A 22,820-nucleotide genomic window follows, 5' to 3' on the forward strand; every position below is an offset into this window, starting at 1 on the left:
TTGACATTCACATTGTAAAGTCCATAGATGGTTTGGATGGTGTAGGGATTTAGGATGATTTTACTTGGAAGATCTAACACCAGCTTCACATACACAATTTAGTTGGGGAACCCAACAACAACAATTCAACTACAGGTGATAAGGGGCTCTTTGGTATCTCCATTTAGCAGATATTTCTACCAAGCTCTCAAGCCCATGTGTTTGAAATTGTATCACAGAACTCTTCCACTTCATTTATCATATGAAATGAATGTCTTCGTTTTAATACTTTTCGAGACCCTTACCAATGACATCAAAATTGGAAGGATGATCTTGAGTATGCAATAAAACTGTTTTTGTTTGGATTGGGTGTGTCTTGGTGCAATAGTTAATTATTAGTGGTCAATTAGGCAACTAATATGCCTGCATTTAATTACTAATAGTCGGAATCGATCACTAAGAAGTCATTATAAGCATTGACACAACTTTTCTTGTGAATTTTACTATTAAAATGGTTGTTCCTTAAAAAATTACCATTCACCAATCATTGTTGAAAGCAACATCAACCAAATTATCAACTAAACCATAGATCGCATACTTGGGCTCAATTTTCAACTCAGAAAAAACTCGGTGAAAACTTGGCAAAAAGTACCAAAATATCTTATAAAAACACTTTACTTTTTTTCAAAAATTTAATTGTAAAATGCAAAGTAATGAGAATCGAAATTGGCAAGGCCGAATCGAATCGTGAATCGACTATGAATCAGAATCAAATCGGCTATGAATCAACAAATTAAAAAAACCCTTTAAATATAGAGATTATAGCAATTTAAAATTTATTTCATGCACCCTTTATTGAGTATAACTTAAACACACTATAACATCATCAAATTGAATTTAACATACATAAACTTGGAACATAAATGATAAATCCATCACATATGTAACTATGTTACACGTAAAATGTAAATTGTAGGCTGTAGCTAAAGTAAATAGAAATCATAGGATCATAATGATTCAAATCATAGAATGTATGTAAGATGAAGATCCGTAAGACATCAAATCATAAATGTATGTAAGAATCTAAGATGAAGATCCATGAAACGTATGTCTATCAATATTTGTAAACAAAATGAAAAAACAAGGCTCCAACTTAAGCCTTATCATCATCCTCAAAGCCAGTTGCAGGCTCAGGCTCAGCCTCTGAGTATCTAGTTTGCCTTTAGAAATACATCTAAGATAGGTCCAAGAGGACTGCCGAGCCATAGCCCCCGCATGTAAGATGGGCTCATGGACAACATCAGTAGGGCTTGTGTCTATGCGTGTGCGTGTGCATCTTCCAGTGGTTGAACGTGCTCTAGTTGCCTCCTTTGCATGGCCACAGCCTCAACATCTCTATCCACTTGGTCAACCCACTCATGGTCTTCCTCAGTGAAGATTAGATCCATAGCTTCAGTGAGCCACTTTGATTCTGGATCAATCTCCTCCAAAATGATCAAAGAGGAGTTAGCGCCCAAAATCTATCTGATCCTAAGATGAAGGTTGTAATGAATAAAGACAAAATCATTCAACCTCTACACAGTCAATCTATTTCTCGTCTTCGAGTAGATGTGCTCGAACATGGACCAACTATGCTCACATCTAGAAGTGCTACTTGGCTGACTCAGAATACGGATGACAATTTTTTGAAGTATTGGAGTTGTGGGCCCAAACATTTGCCACCATCTATCTAAAATAAGGGAAAATGAAAACAATTAGTCTCATTTACAACTTTAAAATTACATAATAAAAAATCAGAATGCACAACTTATAAGTCATAAACTTAAGATTCATGAATATATTATTTTTACCTGGCTATATTGTTGTCCGAGCATCTATGACCATCCTGCCAGAGAAAAGTGGCCTTTCTTTATTATTGAATTTGTCTAGCTCAATGGTTGCAATTGTGCTATCCTCATCACTACTCAACCTCTGGATCACTGTATATAAGCCAGTGAGAATCTACTCATCTGCCTTGAAGTCAGGACGGAAACAAAATGCCTGTGGTTTTTCTTTTCTCTTCTTCTCTCTCACTTTTCCTCTCTTCTACTCATGCTAAACAATTAGAAGGTCCTTTAGGGTTAAAACAAAGAGGAAAGGCAAAAAAAGATTAAAAAACATGTGTTTTAATTAAAAAATGAGTTCACTTTTTTGCTTGCTGCGCAGCCGATTCATGGAGTTGATTCATGCCTTTTTTTGCATGAATTGCATGTATTGGCGATTCATGGCAAAAAATCGGTGATTCGATTCACTGGCTCTAAAAAAATCGCTATGCTTGAATCAAATCGCCTAACCGATGATTTTGGCGATTCTCAGAACTCTGGTAAAATGTATCAAATGAGTCTAAAAACCACGAGGTAGTGTTTTCTATTAAATTTGATTGTCCAATGCACATGAATTGCAAAATGGCTTCATCATGCAAAGCTGGATTTTATAAATAAGTCCAATAGTTATATACTAACAACTGTTTCAAATTTATAATAATTAATATAATAATATATATTTTAGTCAATATATACTATTATTTATCAATAATAATTTATACATCTAAAATTTTATAACAATAAATAAATTTAATGTTGAACTTCAAATATTTACTCTGAATTCATTATAAAATCAATTTGCTGGAAAAAAATTTGCATGGATTTTGGGCATAATAATAAAAAAGCTTACTACAATCTACATTGACGACATTACAGGTAACTCATAACATTCAAGCAACATTATTAAATCATAGGCAAAAACAATCACAGGTACAAATACGATTGTAGAGTATGAAATCGCAAAGGAAAACTTAAACACAAAGTCTAGATTTGATGAATGGAAAAACATCTAGAGAAAAAAAGTTCATAGAGTATTAAATGGAATTAGGAAAAATAGAGAAAAATAATTTATGTTAAAGTTGACTAAAATGGTCACTGTGTGACTGTCGTGTGTTTATCACTCGCCATGGTTGGGTTTTTAAATGAAAAAAACGGTGTTGTCAACTGATTTCTAGCATTTGTTCTTGTGTTTTTTACCATGTAAAATGTTTTGGTAGGCTCTTGGCAAGTATTTTGTGATTTTTTGGGCGAGTTTTGGTTCAGAAACAAGTGCAAGTTAAATCATGGGCTACTCGCTGCAAGAAATTTTTAGGAAGTACTTGCCAAGTATGTAAACCATGTTAACTGCAAAATTACAGTTAACTACCAAACCAAACCCACTATAATCAACCAATTTCTAGAGAAACTATTGGAGTAATCCTTGATGTCACAAGTTGTTAATGTATTACTTCAATCAGGATAATTTTTTATTGAAAATATAAATATATGTGTAATATATTATCATAATGTTCCAATATATTATATTGTTATTATTAGTGTATAATATATTACAATGTGATATATATATATATATATATATATATATATATATATATATATATAAAATTACCAAAATGATATCTCCAAAATATTATACAATAATAATAACAAATTAATAAAGACCGATTGATCAAATATTAGTCTGACTAACTAATTATTTTAAAGCGATTGTGTTGGTTGATAATCAAATTTGGTTTTTAACAAATTTTCACCCGGAGCCACATACCTGATGGGATGTGACTCCACGGTGGAGTCACTCCCATTGGGGATGTGGCTCCCCAATGAAATATATATTATGATCTAGACCCTACAATTTCAACCCAAGCCAACACATTTCATACCGAAGTCTTCGGTGTTAATTATAAACCCAATCCTTTGTTTTCAACGTAATCGAATTTGGTTTCAACTCATGCTATCATCCTATAGATTTTGGTTGATATAAAACCTATCTCCTTTGAAACTGCATACCATCAACACGCTACTATACAAATATTTACCATTCAAGATAGATATAAAGATATCTATATGGATATGTGTTGATATATATAAGAATTTAAGATCAAAAGAAGTAAAGATTTCGCAATGTTAAAATAAAGTTTGATAAATCTTAACATGGTATGAGAGTAGGTCTAAGAGATAATCCTGATCAAACTTAACTATCTAGTGCACTCAGATATTCTTAAATTCCATGTCTATCAAAATATTAAAACACATGAGACTAGAGGACAAACTCGAAGGTGACTCCAAATTTGCAGAATGGAAATCATGAATGAGGTTAACCTTGAAAGAAAATGGTCTAAAACAATTCATTGAAAAATCTAACCAACTAGCCAAAGGGACTGATGAATTGGATAAATGGGAAAATGATAATACCAGAGCCATGAAATTAATTGTGGACGGTGTTAAGGATCATCTACATCCCATCATCACAGAGCTAGACACAACACATGAAATGTTCAAAGCTCTTGAAGAGATGGTTGAGATTAACAATACCATCAGAATTATCACATTGAGAGACAAACTCTCCAACATCAAGATGAATAAAAGAGAGACCATCTCCTCATATTTTATGAGAATAACAGAGCTAAGATATCAGCTCTCTACAATAGGTCATAGCTTTGATGGCAAGGAATTAACCATAATGGCTCTAAAAGGACTCCCAACATCATGGGATACTTTTAGACAAGGATTATGCTCTCGATCTAAGTTTCATAACCCTAATAGACTTAAAGCTGATTGCATACAAGAAGAATGTATGTTAACATCTCCAGGCATTGGTACCACTTCCACAAAAGAAGATATCCAAATTCTTCAACCCAAGTAAATAGAAGAAAGAAGAAACCAAAATTTGAAGGAAAAAGGAAACATCTAGACTACTCCAAAATGCAATGCTTTAGATGCGATAGTTATGGTCATCCAACATCTAAATGTCCCAATAGACTCAAGAAACAAGCATCCTTTGTAAAGTCAGCAACTCTAATGCAAATTCAGAAAATAATGCTTTCTATTCAGTTCCATCTTTTGAAGTATCAAACAGATCAAATACGTGGATGATTGATAGTGGAGTGTCTCGACATGTAACGCGTCGCCAGTGAACCCAAAAGAAATTAACCTAAAGTGTCACTAAGTTTGCCAAACATTTTTTTTTAAAGATTATTACAACAAGAGATAACATAGCGGAAGCAATAACTGACATACATACATAAGCAATACATTAACAGATTACATCTCTTAAGGTTTCGATAACTTTGAATCACATACATAAGTTTTATTAATACTAAATCTGATACATAACAAAATCTACATTATAGAATAACCACAAGTACAAATCCAATGAAATAATATACAATTACATAAGACGCCACATTGCATAACTAGAATGCATAATCATCCATTGTACAAGTCGCAAGGTATGAAAAGCTCAAGAATATACATCAACAATAAATACAATATCTCATAAGATCTCCAGATAATCAAGTACAGTACATCAGAATATCACCACTGAACATAAACACAAGATCCAAATGAAAGGAACAATTGCACAAGCACATCTAGCAACAACATCCAGGTGACGAGTCTTAATGGTATAAGAAACACTACCACCCGACCTCATGGAACCTAAATGGCCCACTCCCACTATGCTAAGGCGATAATCTCAAGTCCCATATGGATATCAAATCCAATAGTCATAACCATCATCTAGGTCAAGGAAAACTTGATAGCAATTTGTCTCAAAGGGTACCAAGACACAAGTAACATCTAATCCTAGAGGCAACAAAGACACATAGGAAATCTACTATGTAAGTGGGCAAGTGTCATTGCATAAGTCAACTCTAAGGTTACCTTGGATCAAACACCTAACCATGACATCACATTCAACATCATAAAACAATAACTCCCAAGCTTCTAGTAAACATCCAAAACTGGTCCACAAACTAAGTCAAACCCAACCCCGGTAAAATGAACCATACATCAAAATAAGTAATTTAACAAGTGTTTTCATAGTTCATTTGTTTGAAAACATAGAAGTTTATTTACAATGGGTTCAAGTTTTACTTTTGTTTTCAAAGTATTACAATTGATAAGGTTTTTGAGTTCACAAGTATCTCAAAAGACTCAACAATCCTTTAGAACCATCTAAATATAAAAACCCATTTTTTTCTTATATAAAAAGAACTATCATTTAACAAAATCTGGACTTCATTAAAATTTCCCACTTTAAAATTAAATTAAATTATAACTATAACCAAAACTTTAAATAAGATAATATTAAAATTAAATAATAATTATTAAATTATTATAATAATAACTATTAAATTATTAATAAAATAATATTAATTAATTTTATTAATAACAATAATTACTAAACTAATAACATAATAATAATTATTAATATTAATAATAATATTGAATGTATTAATTATATTATTTAAAAACTATATAATAAAAATTAATTTCTTTTAAAAACGAAATAATAATAAAATTAAAAAAATAACTTTTTTAAGGCTTGTAGGCTGGCTGCTTAGGCAGCCTCGGTTGTCATGGCAGCTATGACTGCTATCGACAACCTTTATAGCCAAGCTGCATGAGCAGCAAGGGGAATGGGGGGTTAGAACCCTCGTTTCCCATTTAATTTAATGATTTTTGATATTTTTTTAAAAAATAAAACAAACATCGAAACCCCCCTCAAAAAACAAAAACATATCGTATTAATTTGCAATTACCACAATAATTTTCCAATTACTGTGGTATATATATATATATATATATATATATGTAATTCCATGATAGATCTGATAGGGCAACATAATTGAAATAGTCAAATTTAATAATAGAAAAACTCATTTTTTTTTTCAACCATATCTTGATCTTAAATTTCTAAAACATTCCAATTTCCAATTAAGAATTTTTCAATAGATTTCTCTCACAGAAAATTCAATAATGAATAAACAAGATTCCTCAAACAAGAGTTTCAACAAATCCATTTCTAAAACAAGATTCTCACGCAAGCACGAAGAAGATAGAGGAAAGATTCGGAAACAACTATTGTAATAATCTTAAGCAACATTCCTACCTCGATCTGATGCTAACTAGTTGAATGCTTGAAGGTTGCAAGAATTCCCATCTCTGCAAAAACCCTTTCCTCGAAATTTGTTTCTCCAAACATGTGTGGAAAAATGAGCTCTAATTTCTTAATAAAGAGCTTTCTCCTTTAGGGTATCAATTTTACCAACATACAAACCCTTTTTTTTTATTATTTTAATTTCATGTGCAAACTTTTTGCATTTTAATTAAAATAAATGTTATTAAATTTATTCTCTCCTTTATTAAATCACAAGACGTATTTTAATCGTATATTTATTAATTTAAATAATAATAGTACTTAGAGTTCATTACTTAAAATGAAACTCCTAAATTAATTATTATTAAATTAAATAAATATTATTACGCCAAATTTGGAACTTTAATTAAATCTTTTAAATTTAATTCTTCTATTTAATTAATTTATGAATTAATTAAATATAATTAAATTTTGATTTTTGTTTATAAGTTTTATCTTAAATTAAATCATTTACTACTCTTTTAATTTGATTTAATTATAACTGAAAATCACAACAGATCCACAAATCTGAATAAGAAAACCCATTTTAAAGACAAAGTACTAAATCAAACTCAAGGATCAAAATCTTGAATTCATGTCACTTGACGAATTCGGAAGGGTAAATAACTGAGATGTTTGTTCTATTTTCTAGGACAATTGGCTTACAATTAGGATTTGGACTCAAGAACTATCTCCCCTTTTTACCATTAAGATACTGCAATAGGGCACGCTCATCCTGGCAATTCAGGGAAGTCGATGCCTGGTACCTGCAATCTGCATAAAGCCGAGCATGTACATATACATATAAATCTAAACTAAACATGCAATAGTGGGAAGTGGTGCATCGTGTAGATCTCGAGTAGCAGGTGACTACGATTCCCTCCCTCAACCACATCAGAAACATCAAACATAAAGTATAACATACATGTACACCATACACATGCAAGTATGGGATAAGTATCCATAGAAAATCGCATACAGATCATCCATCTTTTTATCATTATGAAATAATTGAAATCACTATATGAACATACAATCATCATCATCAAAAGAATAATCATGACCACACGAAATAACTAAGTATCAAGTAGCTCATCAAATATACCGAGTATGAAATAACATCCAATCAAATCATGTAACCAAGTACCACTAATCATAAAACATAACCATAAAGTTGGCCTAAAAGAATTCAGCAATATAACATGAAAAATAAACTAGGGGTAGGCATTACACAGCACATTACTGGTTTCAAAGAATGATTGCATTCAATCAAGGAAGACTATGTTGATGATGTGACCATTGGAGATGACACCAACTACCCAGTAAAAGGCATTGGAACATGCACTATCAATCTTAAATCAGGAATCTCACTTGAACTCAATAAAGTACTAGATGTACTTGGCATGAAGAGTAATTTGGTCTCAATATCAACAAGATGAAGAATATAGGGTCACATTTATGGAGGGAAAAGTCTTAGCTTGGCCTAAGAACATAAATATAAAAAATGCCCACAAAATTGGTTCTAGACATGGATGTCTATACAAGCTAAACTCATGCTCTCCTACAACACTAATTCATGATTCCATCAAAGAAAATGAATTCGGACATAGGAGACTAGGGAATCTTCCTTTTTGAGGATTACCCTCTTTAAAGAAAATGGTAATAGGAATATCCAAACTCAAACCTAACCGTGAATGAACTTGTAAAGATTGCGCTTTAGGGAAGAACATTAAAACTACTTTCCATAACTGTGAAAGAAAAACCAAAGATGTTTTAGAACTTGTCCACTCTGACTTATGCGGACCAATGTCTGTCCCTTCCTTAGGAGGATTCTTGTACTACATCATCTTTGTTGATGAACTACCCCAAAAAAAATGGATTTATTTCCTAAAATGTAAAGAGTTTGAAGAGACTTTATCAAAGTTTAAAGAATTCAAAGCTCTTGTAGAAAACATATCAAGAAAGAAAATAAAAAATTCTAAGAACTAATAATGAAGAATATACTTCGGAGATCTTTCTTAACTATTGCAAAAGTGTTGGGATCAAGAGGGAGTTATTAGTTCCTTACAATCCCCCAACAGAATGGGGTTGCAGAAAAAATTAATAGAACTAAAGTCGAAGCTGCTAAAGCCATGCTGCATGATCAAAAACCTAGAAACTTACCTTTGGGGTGAAGCCTTTAATACTGCTGTTTTTATTCAGAATAGATGCCCACACTCATATCTTGAATAGAAAACCCAAGAAGAAGCCTTTTCTGAAAATAAACCTAATCTTAGTCATCTAAGAATATTTGGGTGCCTATTTATATTCACATTCTTAAAGAGGGAAGAACTAAATTGGAACCTTTAGGGAAAAGAGGAGTTTTCATAGGATATAGTGAAACATCTAAAGCATATCGTATATACATCCCTGGACAAAGAAACATTGAATTGAGTCGAGATGTAATATTAGATGAAGATATCGCGTACAAGAGATCCAAAGATGAAAATGAATCAAATTATGAAGAAATCTAAGAAGAATCAATTCTTGAGATTCAGGGGGAGAATTAAATAGAAGAAAATAACTCCTTAGAACCTATGGATATGACATATATATCTAAAGAAAATAAGAAGAGACCTCTATGGGCCAAAGATAAATGAAGAATCTGAAATTATTACAGCCCCTTCTGGATCTGTTAGAGAAACAAAAAGACCGAATATATTCTCTAGCTATACTGCACTCATTAGTGAACTCTCAAGTTCTGAATCTTCTATTGTAGAAGCCATGATTCAACAAAATTGGAAAGATGTCATGATGGAGGATTATAACTCCATCCTTTGGAATGACGTTTGGAATATTGTTCCTAGGCCAAAAACAAATCAGTCGTATCTTCCAAATGGTTATTTAAAAACAAGCATGCCTCAGACGGAAGTATTGACAAATACAAAGCTAGATTTGTTGCAAGGGGTTTCTCTCAAAAGGAAGGAATTGACTATGAAGAAACTTTTTCTATAGTTGCCAGATATACCTCTATTAGAAATATAATAGCTATTGCTGCTTCTAAAGGATGGAAAATACATCAAATAGATGTTAAGACCACCATTTTGAATGGAGTAATAGAAGAAGTTTACCTTGAGCAACTTGAAGGATTTGTGGTACATAATAAACAATCACATGCATGCAAATTAAAGAAGGCATTGTGTGGGCTAAAACAAGCTCCTCGAGCTTGGTATCAATGAATAGATCATCACTTAACCAAATTTGGTTTCTTTAAAAATGATGTAGACCCTAACATGTATTTCAAACTACACAATGGGATATGTTGATTCTGGTACTATATGTTTATGAGCTATTGATTACAGGAAAAGATCACCTAATTGTCAAGTGTAAACAAGATCTCACATCCGAATTTCATATGAAGGATCTAAGATTACTACACTACTTTTTGGGGCTAGAAGTATGGAAACATGCTAATGAGATCATTTTAAATCAAGGGAAGTATACTCTTGATATGCTAAAATGATTTGGAATGATGGAACTGCTCCTTAAAAATTGTCCATTTGATGCTTGTGAAATGTCCTACGTTGCCTGTGGTATTTTCGATGTCTTTTTTTGCCTTATTGGTAATTATCATCCCTTCCTTCCTTTGATTAAATATCTTACCCGTGTCCATATGTTGCATTGTTTCTTAATGGTCCATTCTTCAGACATACAATTTATATATCCATCCCCATTTAGTCCAGTAGACTGCGGTATTTCCATGTCATTCATTGTGTGACAGGGCAATCTCTCTTTAAAATGTCATTTTCCATATATATTCTCTGTGTCCTATTCATCGGATCGACTTGGGTTTATACACTGCCCAAATTGCCATGTCCATGACTGGTCAATCAGCCTGTCATGACTAATTATGATTTAGCATTTAAATTTATACTTTGCTTATGAATTCATACGATAAGAGATTTATGTATTAATAATTCATTTATGAATTCATACAATAAGAGATTTATTTATTATTAATTCATTTGAAGTTTATTTATTAATTCTCTTATTACTTATGTTTAGGTTTTATAATAATGATTTTATTAATATATTTGGAGAATTAGTTTAATTAATAATTCTCATATTTCTTTATATTTAAACTCAGATTTATATTTGGTTACTTCATTATTTGTTATTGACATCCAGCTATATTAAATTTCATATTTAGAGGGGGATATTACAAAGGTTGGAGTTGATTACTCTTGAAAAACAAAATTCCAATTTTCTTTTGAAAGACCTGCAACAAAAGAGGAAGCAAATAGAGAATAACATCACAAGGTTGTAATGGCTTGAATATGCAAAGATGTTTTATGAGCATGGGAAACATACAAGTGAACTTCTTACAATCAAGGGCACAACCAATTTTTTTACCATAGAAGATGTTATGCACAACATAAAGAGGTTGGTAGGGGGAAAGCTCAAGATATTAATGGGCTACGAGCTGAAGATTTGAAATGAGGCATTGATGTCCTTGCATTTCATGTCAATCGTATATTCAATGTTGTCAATCAAGAGGGTTTTCTAGATAATTGGACAACCAATGTTGTGATTCCCATCTACAAATATGTTGGCATAAATAATCCATCGAATTGGTGCACTATTATGGTTAATCCTCTTCTAGGGAAACTCTTTGGTAGCATCATAGAATGCAAAATCAGCAAACGGGTAGAAATAGAGGGTAAAAGAGCCAAGGGGCAGGTTGGTTTTAGACCAAAACATCACACTGTTGATCACGATGTTACCCTTAGATTTTTGGTCAAAAAAATATGGAATATTCAAGGTGATGAGGTTTTTTTTCTGTTTTGTAGACTTTAAAAAGGCTTTTGACACAGTACCACGTGACAAACTTTGGGATAGAATGGAAGAACTAGAAATTCCTAATGGGCTTACGGCTGTGGTACATAGACTTAATGAGCAGTCCAAAGCCAAAGCCAGAACAATTGATGGGATGTTAGAATGTTTTGGCAGCGATGTTGGTGTCAAGCAAAGGTTCCCACTCTCTCCAGCTCCATTTGGGGCCTGGGCTATATATTGATGTGCTAGAGGAATGGCTAAACAAGACTAATGAAGGAATTCATCTAGCTAAATATGTGATAATATTACTTCTGTACGCAGACCTCATCTTAATTGCTAAAACAACTAATGGATCATGTGAACACTTGAAGGCTCTTGAAACCTTTATCATGAGGTTGGGATGCAAGTAAATGCTAGCAAAACCAAAGTGATGATCTTCTCTCTGAAGAGAAACAAGGACACAAAACACTTTTCTTGTTGAAGGCAATCAGTTAGAGATAGTGAGAACAAACATTTGGTGATCAATTTTCACAACAAAATAAGTTGGGAAACATGTAGAACAAAAAGAATCCAAGGAGGATGGGGAATGCTATATTCCTTTCAAAATAGATGTAGGAATGCAAAGTTATGGGATTGCAAAACAAAGAAAATACTTTTTGGCTTGTTGGTCTTCGTGTGATACTTTACCGACTGTGATACTTTACGGATGTGAGATTTGGGGCAGCAACATGCCAGATCAGAAATGAAAGCAAGACAAAATTCAAAAACATCTAATCATCAACAACCTCAATATTCAAACTGCTGTCCCTTGTGATATCTTTTTGGCAGAAACAACTTTTTTTCTGTTAGAGGTTTCGGCAACAGTCTAGTTGCTAAGCTACTTACAAAAAACACAAAGTATGGAAAACACTGAAAAACTAGATAGAAGAAAGAACACGTGGATGAAGGAAAATGACAAATGGATAAGAAAATTGGATATTAACATACAAGAATGTCTGGATACTAATGAGGAAATAAAAAAGTTTGTTGGGGAAAACTTCAGGAACATCATACTTTAAAAGCAAAATGGACATAAAAAAATCTTACTATTTCAAAGAATCTTACCTCATGGGAGACCATAAGGAAAAAGTTCAATATTTTAGGAGACAATCAAAGAGTGATGGTACTCTGCCGCTAAAACTAAATTAAATCAATATTTCTTAAAAAAACATGGCATCGTTTCCAAATTCATTTTTATCTAGTAGAGTGACCAGAGACAGCTTCAAGCTTCAACAGCAAAGGAAAATTCACATAGGCATCTAGAAAAGGGTTAGGTTTGAAGATTCCTTCCTCTTCATTATCTATTAATTTAGAAGCAAATTCTTTAGAAGACTAGCTAGTGCAATAGTTTGAGTGTTTCTCTATTGAGTCTATTTGGTGAACCTTCTCTGAGTATGTTGCAAACTTATCCATTGTTTGGAAGAATGCCAAAAAAAAATTTCTAATTATTTATTGTGTTCGAAACTCCAATTACTAATTTGTTTAATATCACCTATAATGTTAGACAACTTAGACAATGTAAACGATACAGAAATGGGTGATGTATGTCTCCAAGGAATTCTTAGAAGAATGCAACAAGAGTCTATTTCTTCTATTGGGAAGAAATTTGTTCAGAGTGGATTTATAAATGCTGGAAGCTTTCCGCTTACTATTCCATGTTCCGAGATAGATGTTTCCCGTGCTAGCCATTACCATCCAAACTCACAAGAGATTCAAATCTTTAATGGCTCTGTGATTGTTAGCATTTTGATTCAGAGATTGTCTCTCAAGTATTAGAGTTACCTGATGGAGAGCAATTTGTAGATGTCTATAAACTCAAGCCAGAATTATTTCAGCAACAATAAAGATTGGTGCCTAAATTGTATCACTAGGGGGTGGTTGAAAAGCGAAGGGAAGAGTAAGTCTAGACTTTCTGCACAACTCAAAAGGAATCATTTTAAAGAAGAAATCACTAACATGATTACCCTGCTGCATTGTGTTGCAGGCAGTGCTAAATCCGATGATTTTCATTGCTGGATGTGCCTATTCAGATTAATTATTTGCAGTGAGAACTGATATATTAACTGGGCCAAACTAATGAGTGAGAATTTACATGAGCATCTGACCAATTATAAATAGAAGGTGTTGTTTCATATGTGTTCTTTCTTATTCTACATTCTTGTTAGTAAAGAGGTTACTGGTTCAAACTACAAATGCTAGGTTCCCCCACTACAAACACACCTATATTTGAGTTTTTTCTCACAATTTAAGAGAGTGAGAATAATAATTTTCTCTACATCAATGATGCTTTTCTATGGGCCATGATCAAAAGAATAAAAGGGTCACCTGAAAAAAGAATCTCCTCGGAAGCTGCAGCCCTGGTAACACAATACAACAATTAGTTTCCCAATCTGATAAGTTTTCCTATTTAAGCATAGGGGGTTATGAAGATGCCTCATTGAAATTACCAAGATATGTTTCTGATTATCTGGTGTTCCTGGAGGTTTGCCAACATATTACAAAGGTAAATGTTAGATATGTTGACATGAAAAAGAAAGGATATTTATTTTCATATTGTAGAGTTCTCATGTAAAAGTAACAAGGCCACAAAAAGTGAAAAACGTTTTTGGCAAAAGTCAATTTCCAATCCTTTCGCCAAGACCACACTTTGATAGCACGTGCTTTGTCAAAGCTAATTTTTATGAAGTGTGTACGAGCATCAACCAGAATTGGAAGATTTATGGGATGACCATGCTTATGAGAGAGAAGTGTAGAAGAGGGACTGGATGGGATTGGCAATTGATTAGATTAGAGCCTTTAATTTATGATTACCAATTTCTAAGGATTTGATAGATGATGGCTAAAAATAATTGATGGAGCATATCAGAACATTGTCCTCAACCCCCCCTTCAATTCCAATGGTCTAACAAAGAGGTCACATATAGTAAGGATAAGACCTTACGTGTAATTGAGAGGACAAAAAGATGGGTCAAAAATAAAACAAGAGATAAGATAAAATAAATTTATTAATGTACAAAAAGGGACCACAAAAAGGGTCTAAGGGATTGAAAACGTACAACCAAGGAGACTAACAATAACAGGAGCACCAAATGGTGTCTGGGAAAAAGCATAACAAAAGAAAACAAGAAAGCAAAAGAGAAGCAAGAACACCACCAAGGCAAGGACTAGGGATCCTTCCTTTGTGTAAAGAAGTCTATCACAAAAGGGTAAGGCCCAAGGCGATCTAGAATCCTAGTGCATCTCTGAGTACTCCTGGAGGGGTGATGTTGTTGAGTGATCCTGCTATAAGGTCTCATGGACTTGGAAAGACCAATGGTAGAAGTGTTGGCCGAATGCTTTACACCTCGAGCAAGAGGTATGGGTTAGAAGAAGGCAGTGATAAGCTGATCTGAGGCCCGGCTTTGGGAAAAAATAAGCTGCAGAGTGTGGTCATGGAGCTGCATGGTCTCCTAAAGGTAAAGCGCAAGACACCTTTGGTCTGTGTATTTGAAGAAGTTTGAGAGGGACCAACAATCTCTAAATAAGCAATAATATTTCCCTCTGATCTCATAATATTGGGGCACCGGAAAATGAAGTAGGTCTCAGTCTCTGCCTCGGCTAAGGTACATAGCTAACAAATCCGGTCCTCTCTACTAATGCAGTGATAGATCTAAATCTGAAGCCTGTGAGAACCAACCCGAAAGGAACCCGGGAAGATACATAGAGTGCAACTCCAATGCCGTGACAAGTAACTTGGGCATGCAATAATCCCATCCTAGATATCCAAAAACTACTCAGTATACAAGGTCATCCACGAACGTAACCCCTCGGAGGATTATTCCAGGTTGTGGCAATGTAACGTTTATAAATGTCAAGTTTGACATGCTCATTCAACTCCTGCTGCGGAGGAAGTAGGTGAGTGAGAGCATCCAACAAGAACTGGAAGGGGGGAAGTTTGTCAATCTCAATCTCAATTGATCCAAACAATAGGTGGCCTGAGTGTACCAACAACAAGCCTTGGTGGCGGTGTCAGTGTCAACAATGGCAACTGAAGAGCAATAGGACATGTTGGCTCTTCAACAAAGGGAACTCAAGCGATGAACAAAATGTATCCTAGAACCTTAACATCTCAAAGGCTTGAACCAACTCAAGCTCCATTGCTCAAAGATTCAATTCTTAGTTTGGAGGAGATAGGGAGCAGCCTGAGGACGATGGGAGATTGAATGTCATCTATGAAGGGGATGCATCAACACCATCAAAAGAAAAAGAATACTAAAGAACTAATGTTCCCAATCCCTAGTAGTAGAAAAATTGTCTATCCTAGATAATGATTCCCTTATCTCCAACCAAATTAGTGAAGATAGTATTTTAAGTTCTCTCTTTGATGGTTTTGATTTTGCTGTCCTCGGCGAGTTTATGCCATTTGTTTCTACCCTTGTTCCACTTTATAACGTAATTGCTTATTTCAATCCTAGTTTCTCTACAATTATTTCCCCTCGTTGGAAAATGTTGTGAAGAAAAAGAAAAGGCATACCCCAATGGTGGTATTGAAGTTGACTAATAGCTAAACTGCTACAGGATGTACCTAAACCCAAAAAGGCCAAAAGGATGTTAAGAATGGTTAGTGACCTTGCTTTTGGCCACCAAATCCTAGAAATTGTAGATCTTGTTGGAAATAAAGATGAGCATGAAGTCACAAAACAAGACTTCAATTTGAGTAGAGTTGGTATGAGTCCTAAAATGCTTGAACGTGATATATATCATGCAATTTTTTTGGTGAGCATGTTATAGAAAGGGTTAAACTTGAAGAGCAAAAAAAAAAGACATAAATACCTTGACGTCTTTCATTCATTTTGTTCTGGAAATAAATAATCAACTAGTTGACGAAGGCTCTAGTATTCTTATAGAGGATTTAGACCCTAGTAAGCTGATACAAATCAAGAGATGTCAATTTGTCACCAAGGCAGTTGAAAAATGGACAAATAAGATTATGCTCAATGAGATACTGCATATTGAAGAATCTATGAAAGTTTATATTCAAATGTCAGAGAAGATGAAGACTTCAAATGTTGATTTGCAAAACATCAAGAAAGAAAAGAACAATTTGACATTAGTCTTTCACAAGTTCAAGAAATAACAAAATTGCATACAGTTGTTTTAAATGCCGATGGAATCAAAACATCAATGACCCAAAGGAGATAAGATAAGATAAGATAATGATATTAATGTTTGACAACAAACCAACAAAAGGGTCCAAGGAACTAGAAGATACAACATGGAAGAGAATCAATCCAACAAGAGCACCAAACGGTGTTTGGGAAAGAACGAGCAACAAAACAAAGAGAGGAAACAAGAATGAACAGACCAGAGAAGGATTAGATATCCTTTCTTGGTAGAAAGAAATCCATCACTGAAGGATAAGAACTTGGAAGACCAGGGGCCCGAGCCCGAATCCAAGTAGCACAAGGAGTAGAATGTCGCTGCCTGATGAGTCCACGATGTGGTCTAACAGATCTGGTGTGTCCCAATGCGAGTATGTCCCACAACCGCTTCATGCCCCTAGAGGGTGACAAGGGTGGGAAGAAGGTAGTGATGAGCTGATCTAAGGCTTGACTCTGAGGAAACATGAGCTATAAAGTGTGGTCATGGAGCTGCAAAATCTCGCAGAAGTAAATAGCTAAACATCGCTGATCGGGGTAGTTGAAGAAAGCTGATAGAGATCTGCAGTCTTTGAATAGGGAGTGAAACCTGCCGCTGATCTCATAGTAGATGTGACATCTAAAGATGAAATGGATCTTCGTCTCCATCTCAGATAAAGTGCAAAGGCGGCAGATCTGATCGTCTTTAACGAAGTGGTGATCCGTTTGACAAGACAACCTATAACAACCAACTCTTAAGGACCCCAGGGAGATATGGAGGGCGTGGCTCTAGCGCCAACTCACATAGAAAGTGCGCACAATAGTCCCCTCATGGATCTCAAGAAAATGCTCCAAGTAAAAGGCCATCCGCGGGCGTAGGCCCCCATGTGGGTTAACCCAAGTCGTGGTCGTGTACTGTCTCTATATGTCGAGTCTGACATGCCTGTTCAGCTTAGCGTGTGAAAGGAGCAGATGAGCAGGATCATCCAATGAGAAATGGTAAGGAGGGAGACAATCAATATCCATCCCAATTGAGCTAAGTAAGGTAGTGGCCTGAGCATACCAGCCACGAGCTTTAGGTCTGAAATCAGAGCTGGCAATATCGACTAAGGAGCAGTAGGTGAGGTAGGAGTATCTGTGGCAGCCGTCTGCAGTGTCAGCAAAGCCCCTGAGGCGGTGGAGAGCAATTCTATATTATGGGTAGATATGTTAGAATGGAAACTTTCCGTGCTTGAAGGACTAGACACCAAAATAAGGACAGCCTTGGGGTGATCCCATTCTGATCTAAAAGACCTAAAAAATAACTCTACAATCCTAGGGGTAAATATCTTTGAAGAAGAAAAATTGAACATAAGTGTTGTTGTAGCACAAAGCTGTAGAACAAAGCTTAATTGAGAGCTGCTTACAAAAACAGTGAGTAAAACAACATTAGAAACATTGGTGAGCATAGTATTATACCTGTGCTCTTTCATAAACGATGTTAATGATATGCACCTGAAGTTAGTAGAAATAGATTGGGAGATGAACAAGCATAGGCTAAGGGTCAACATTACCAGCAGCACAAATGCCAAGTTGCTGGCACTATCATTTCCATGTATAGAGCATATAGGGCAAGGGTATGGAAGTAGACAACAGGGGATGTACAAGGAAATGAAGCAGTTTAGGAGGCACTGCGAGGAGAACAAGGAGCAGCGAATGAGGATATGATCTTCATTAATTAGGTTTATTTCCATGTTATTTCAATAATTTCTTTCCATGTTTGAAAGCAAAAACTACAGGCTGTGGGGGATCATCTCTTTTATTTCAAAAGATATTTAAGTTTATTTTTAAAATGGTTGTCTTCAAGAGAATCTCAAATGACAGTTAGTTAGAACTTATCTATTTATTCTGAATGGATGAGACTTTTTGGATGCTTTTATATTTTGATAGATATTAATGCAAGTTGTTGGAATAGATTTTTTTAGATCGTAAACTTTTTGTTATAGTTGATGAACTGTCTATTCTTCTTATGTTAAATATGCCACTATTTAGATAGCTTTTCTAATATCTATTGAATGGTTTATAATATTACTTATGTTCATTGCTGTAGATGATTTGTCTTTGAGCAAGCGGTGCAGTGATGTCTTAATGCTATAGACTTAATTGGTGTGGTGTAGAATCATTGTATTCTACTATATTATAAATTATGTTTTGATCATTACCTTTTAAAGCTTTCTGGTTAAAAGCTCCACCTTTATCTGTGTTTTGGGTAAAAGCATATGTGGTTTTCATTCATTGTATATCATTTAAAGGTTGTTGCGCCTCGTAAAATAATCATAGACTTGGTGTAAAATATCATTGCATTCAACTGAACTGGTAGTTTCGTTTGTGATTTGTGTGGGCATGAGAATATAGAGTTGAGTGACAAATCTCTAAATTAATGGGGTTACAAAAATAAATATTTATGATCTATATCTATATTATCCAAATAGGGAAGTCTGAGTGAATATAGTTATAGGTTGTTGATTTATAAATAAGGGGAGCATTCAATTGGAAGTGTCTTGTCAAGTTTATAGGTGGTTGAGTAACATCATTTATTAACTAATCACACTTAAGTAGATCTACATCATGATGTCCTACTATATATTTTGTTTTCTGTAATATTAAATTTATCAGCAGCTTCTACTGCTATTCCTTTTGAGCTAGATACCTTTCATAATATGTTGCGAATTCTACAGGTTGTTTGTTTTGCTCAATATGTTGGGTTTAACCCATATTTTTGTTTACATGATTTTAAAAAAAAAATTCTCCTATTGACTTATCTAGATTTTATCATATCTTTTCATCTGCAATGTCTCTTTTATCCCGACCGATGAAAAATTTGAGTATTCTGTTGTTTAAGATGCCATCATTTTCATTTTGATGATTACTTCTTGGATCTTTTAACGTTTTGTTAATCTCCATAATTTCAATTTTAGATTAAATTTGAATTCTGTGTTCTCTATGGAAGGTCTCTTTGCATAGTGTTTCTGAGAGAATACTTTGTTCATACATCATGCTGCTATTATAATTTCTCAAATTCTATAACTATTGCAGTGATTAATCAAATAAACTGAGTATTTTATTGATTATATGTATTACGGTATAAATACTTTAAGGGTATCTGATATTTAAATAATGCTTGTGACTAGGTTCAAGGACATCTTTCAAGAAGAATATGAAAAGAATTGGAAAGTCAAGTTTGAAGAGGCAAATATTTGGTAGTTTTTCTGGAATTTCCAACAATTTTGTTATTATATTGAATTTCAAGTAGGTTTCACAATTTATTTTGAATCTTTCACCAGTCCCTTGAATATATTATAAAACAAATTCTACTGTGTGCTATAGGTATGAGCATAGGCTGATAGACGACATGGTAGCTTATGTTCTCAAAAGTGAAGGCGGGTATGTTTGGGCTTGCAAAAATTATGATGGGGATGTGCAAAGTGACTTTCTTGCACAAGGTAGTATTGGTGTTTCTGATCTAACTTGAACAATTTCTTTTAATTTATCTGTTACTGCATTATATGATGGACATGAACAATGAGAAATGGTGTGATTACCATGGCTATGAGCTTGAAGATTGAGACTAAGTGTATAGTGAATGATCATATCGACATGGTCGTGTTTCAAGTATAGAGCTATTATTTAGTTAATAGTTGGAACTTTAGGTTATGATTATTTGGGAATAGTTAATAAAACATTTACCCTATCCTTTACTCACACAACCCAAAGTAATAGTGGTTTCCACATTGGCACATAGTAGGTACCAACTTAGTTGCCAGGTATGTTAAGTCAACTAAACTGCTACAACAAACATTGGGAGAAAAGGTTATATGATGATGGTGAGTATCATTATCGATTGCCAAAGTATTTGGTGTTTATGTTTGAGTTCAAGGCCACCTTTACAGTATCTCACATTGGATGTGTGGCATACTTAGCAAGTTTTACACCCCGCCTTATTTAGTGGAGCTTAGAGCTTCACCTTGGATAAGAAATTAGAAATCATGCGATGTTCCTCTGAATACTAGCACGTGTATGAGGGTCAAGTAAAGGTGAAAAATATCTTATTGTACTATGAATGGTCAAGTTGTTGTACTGTGTGTTGTTTGTGGTAGATTTTTTCTCAAATTTTTTCCCCAGAGTAAATAATCATGCTGGATTGTGAGTTTTCCATTATTTTATATATATTGCATATAAGATTTTGTTAGCATTGCTTGTATTGAATAAGTTTATTTGTATTATTTCTCATCTCATAACTTGGATTTACTTGTGTAATAATATATTTGAGTGTGTTGGTCATGGTTAGAAGATAATTATTGCACCTTGTCTAAGGAATGAGGGGTCATATGATGTGCCTATAAACACTTTCACATGAATTAGGTATAAGCATGATTGAGAAATTTTGAAATATTGAGATGCATCATGCCTCCTTTTCCATAATCTACATCGTGGTCCAAATTTCTCATTCCTTATTTCCATTGTTCCATATGATCCAAATTTGTGTATGATTTATTCCCCTTCACCCCTAACACATTTTCTTAAGATTTCCAATACTTCAAAAGTGTGGAGGCATGATCAATATTCCCAGTTAGCATAAGTTGGAGTAACAAAGTTTCTTTCCTAGCACGACTGTCATCCCATGTCCCTTTCTCCTATGCTATTGTTAGGGTTTTGTGTTTCTAGGTATATCTCATGACCATCTCTCTCCTTTAATCCAATCTCTTGGTAAGCTATTAGACTTGTCCATCCTATTATACCTCTATACAAAACCTTACTTCTTCACATACCTTTATGAAAGAGTCAAACTTCCTCTCACCAGCATGTCTCCCTTCGAAACCTTGATCCATGACTTGTGATATGAGTTGTAAGGTATCCCCAAGGCCCCAAATTTGAACACTCCTATTTCTTACTATTGATCTCACCTACGAACTGACATGTCAGTGCTCATGATGCTTATTCTTAACATGTGGCTCCAATTGTGGTACCACATTGTCATCTGCATCTTTTACTTGGAGGATGTGGCTCCATGTGTACTCTGACCATTGGAGATGAGTATTCTATCATATCCACACTAATGTAGTACTTGGGATTTGTGGTTGCAAATCTTCACACCATTAATGTTGGGAATTATAGATTTTGAATTTCGTCCGTACCTCCTCACTCCCATATCTTTATGTGCACTTGGATGAGGATTTTGGGTGCAATTCAAAGGAAATTGACATTGGCAAGATATGTAAACCCCCATCTATGTAATTTATTACTTGATTATCTCCATGCTGGTTTTGTGTAATGTCCCTTCTAGAATTCCTTAGTTTTTCTTATATCTTCCCAATCTAATATTTATGAACCTTTGGATATTTGTTCAATTTGGGTCAAATGGATTTCTTGTTGTGTACTATTATGATCGTAGAGGACTAATTTGTGAGACTTGTATGTATTGGGAATAGACAAATATATTCTTCTTATTTAATATAATATTAAATATATTTTCAGATCCTCACTTTAATAGCTTGCAGTCCTTGCTCTCTCTTATATGTTACTCCCATAAGCATTCAAGTGTTGTCATTAGTTCAAAACTATGACAAAGAGGACAGTTGGTGAATATAAGACAGGGAGGTCAGTGAGCACTTACATTGGGTAGACATAAGTACACTGAGTAGTAAAGTTAACCAAGCAAAGTCTAAGTTAGTATGTGCAATAACTACTGAGCACGAGGTTATTGAGCTACATTATTACCGAAGGACAATATCTTGATCGAGCAAGTAAATGGAGTTTACTGAGCTACACGGGATTGTTTACCGCATAGATTAATTCATTAATGCACACAGATAATGAACAAGAACAGCA

At 34.2% G+C, this 22,820-nt stretch overlaps 1 protein-coding gene across 1 annotated transcript in view; it reads left to right on the plus strand.

Annotated features, from left to right (window-relative positions):
* LOC149551928 (isocitrate dehydrogenase [NADP]-like) overlaps positions 1 to 22,820 on the plus strand; it is a 191,743-nt gene that overhangs the window by 146,384 nt on the left and 22,539 nt on the right. The window contains exons 10-11 of the mRNA XM_089787428.1: positions 20,123 to 20,191; positions 20,319 to 20,434. Coding sequence (XP_089643554.1) covers positions 20,123 to 20,191; positions 20,319 to 20,434 — 185 coding nt within the window. The remainder of the gene's footprint in view (positions 1 to 20,122; positions 20,192 to 20,318; positions 20,435 to 22,820) is intronic.

The sequence above is a fragment of the Cupressus sempervirens genome, chromosome 6 (assembly GCF_028749045.1).
Source record: "Cupressus sempervirens isolate cs-2001-9-10 chromosome 6, ASM2874904v1, whole genome shotgun sequence".
Taxonomy (NCBI): Eukaryota; Viridiplantae; Streptophyta; class Pinopsida; order Cupressales; family Cupressaceae; genus Cupressus; species Cupressus sempervirens.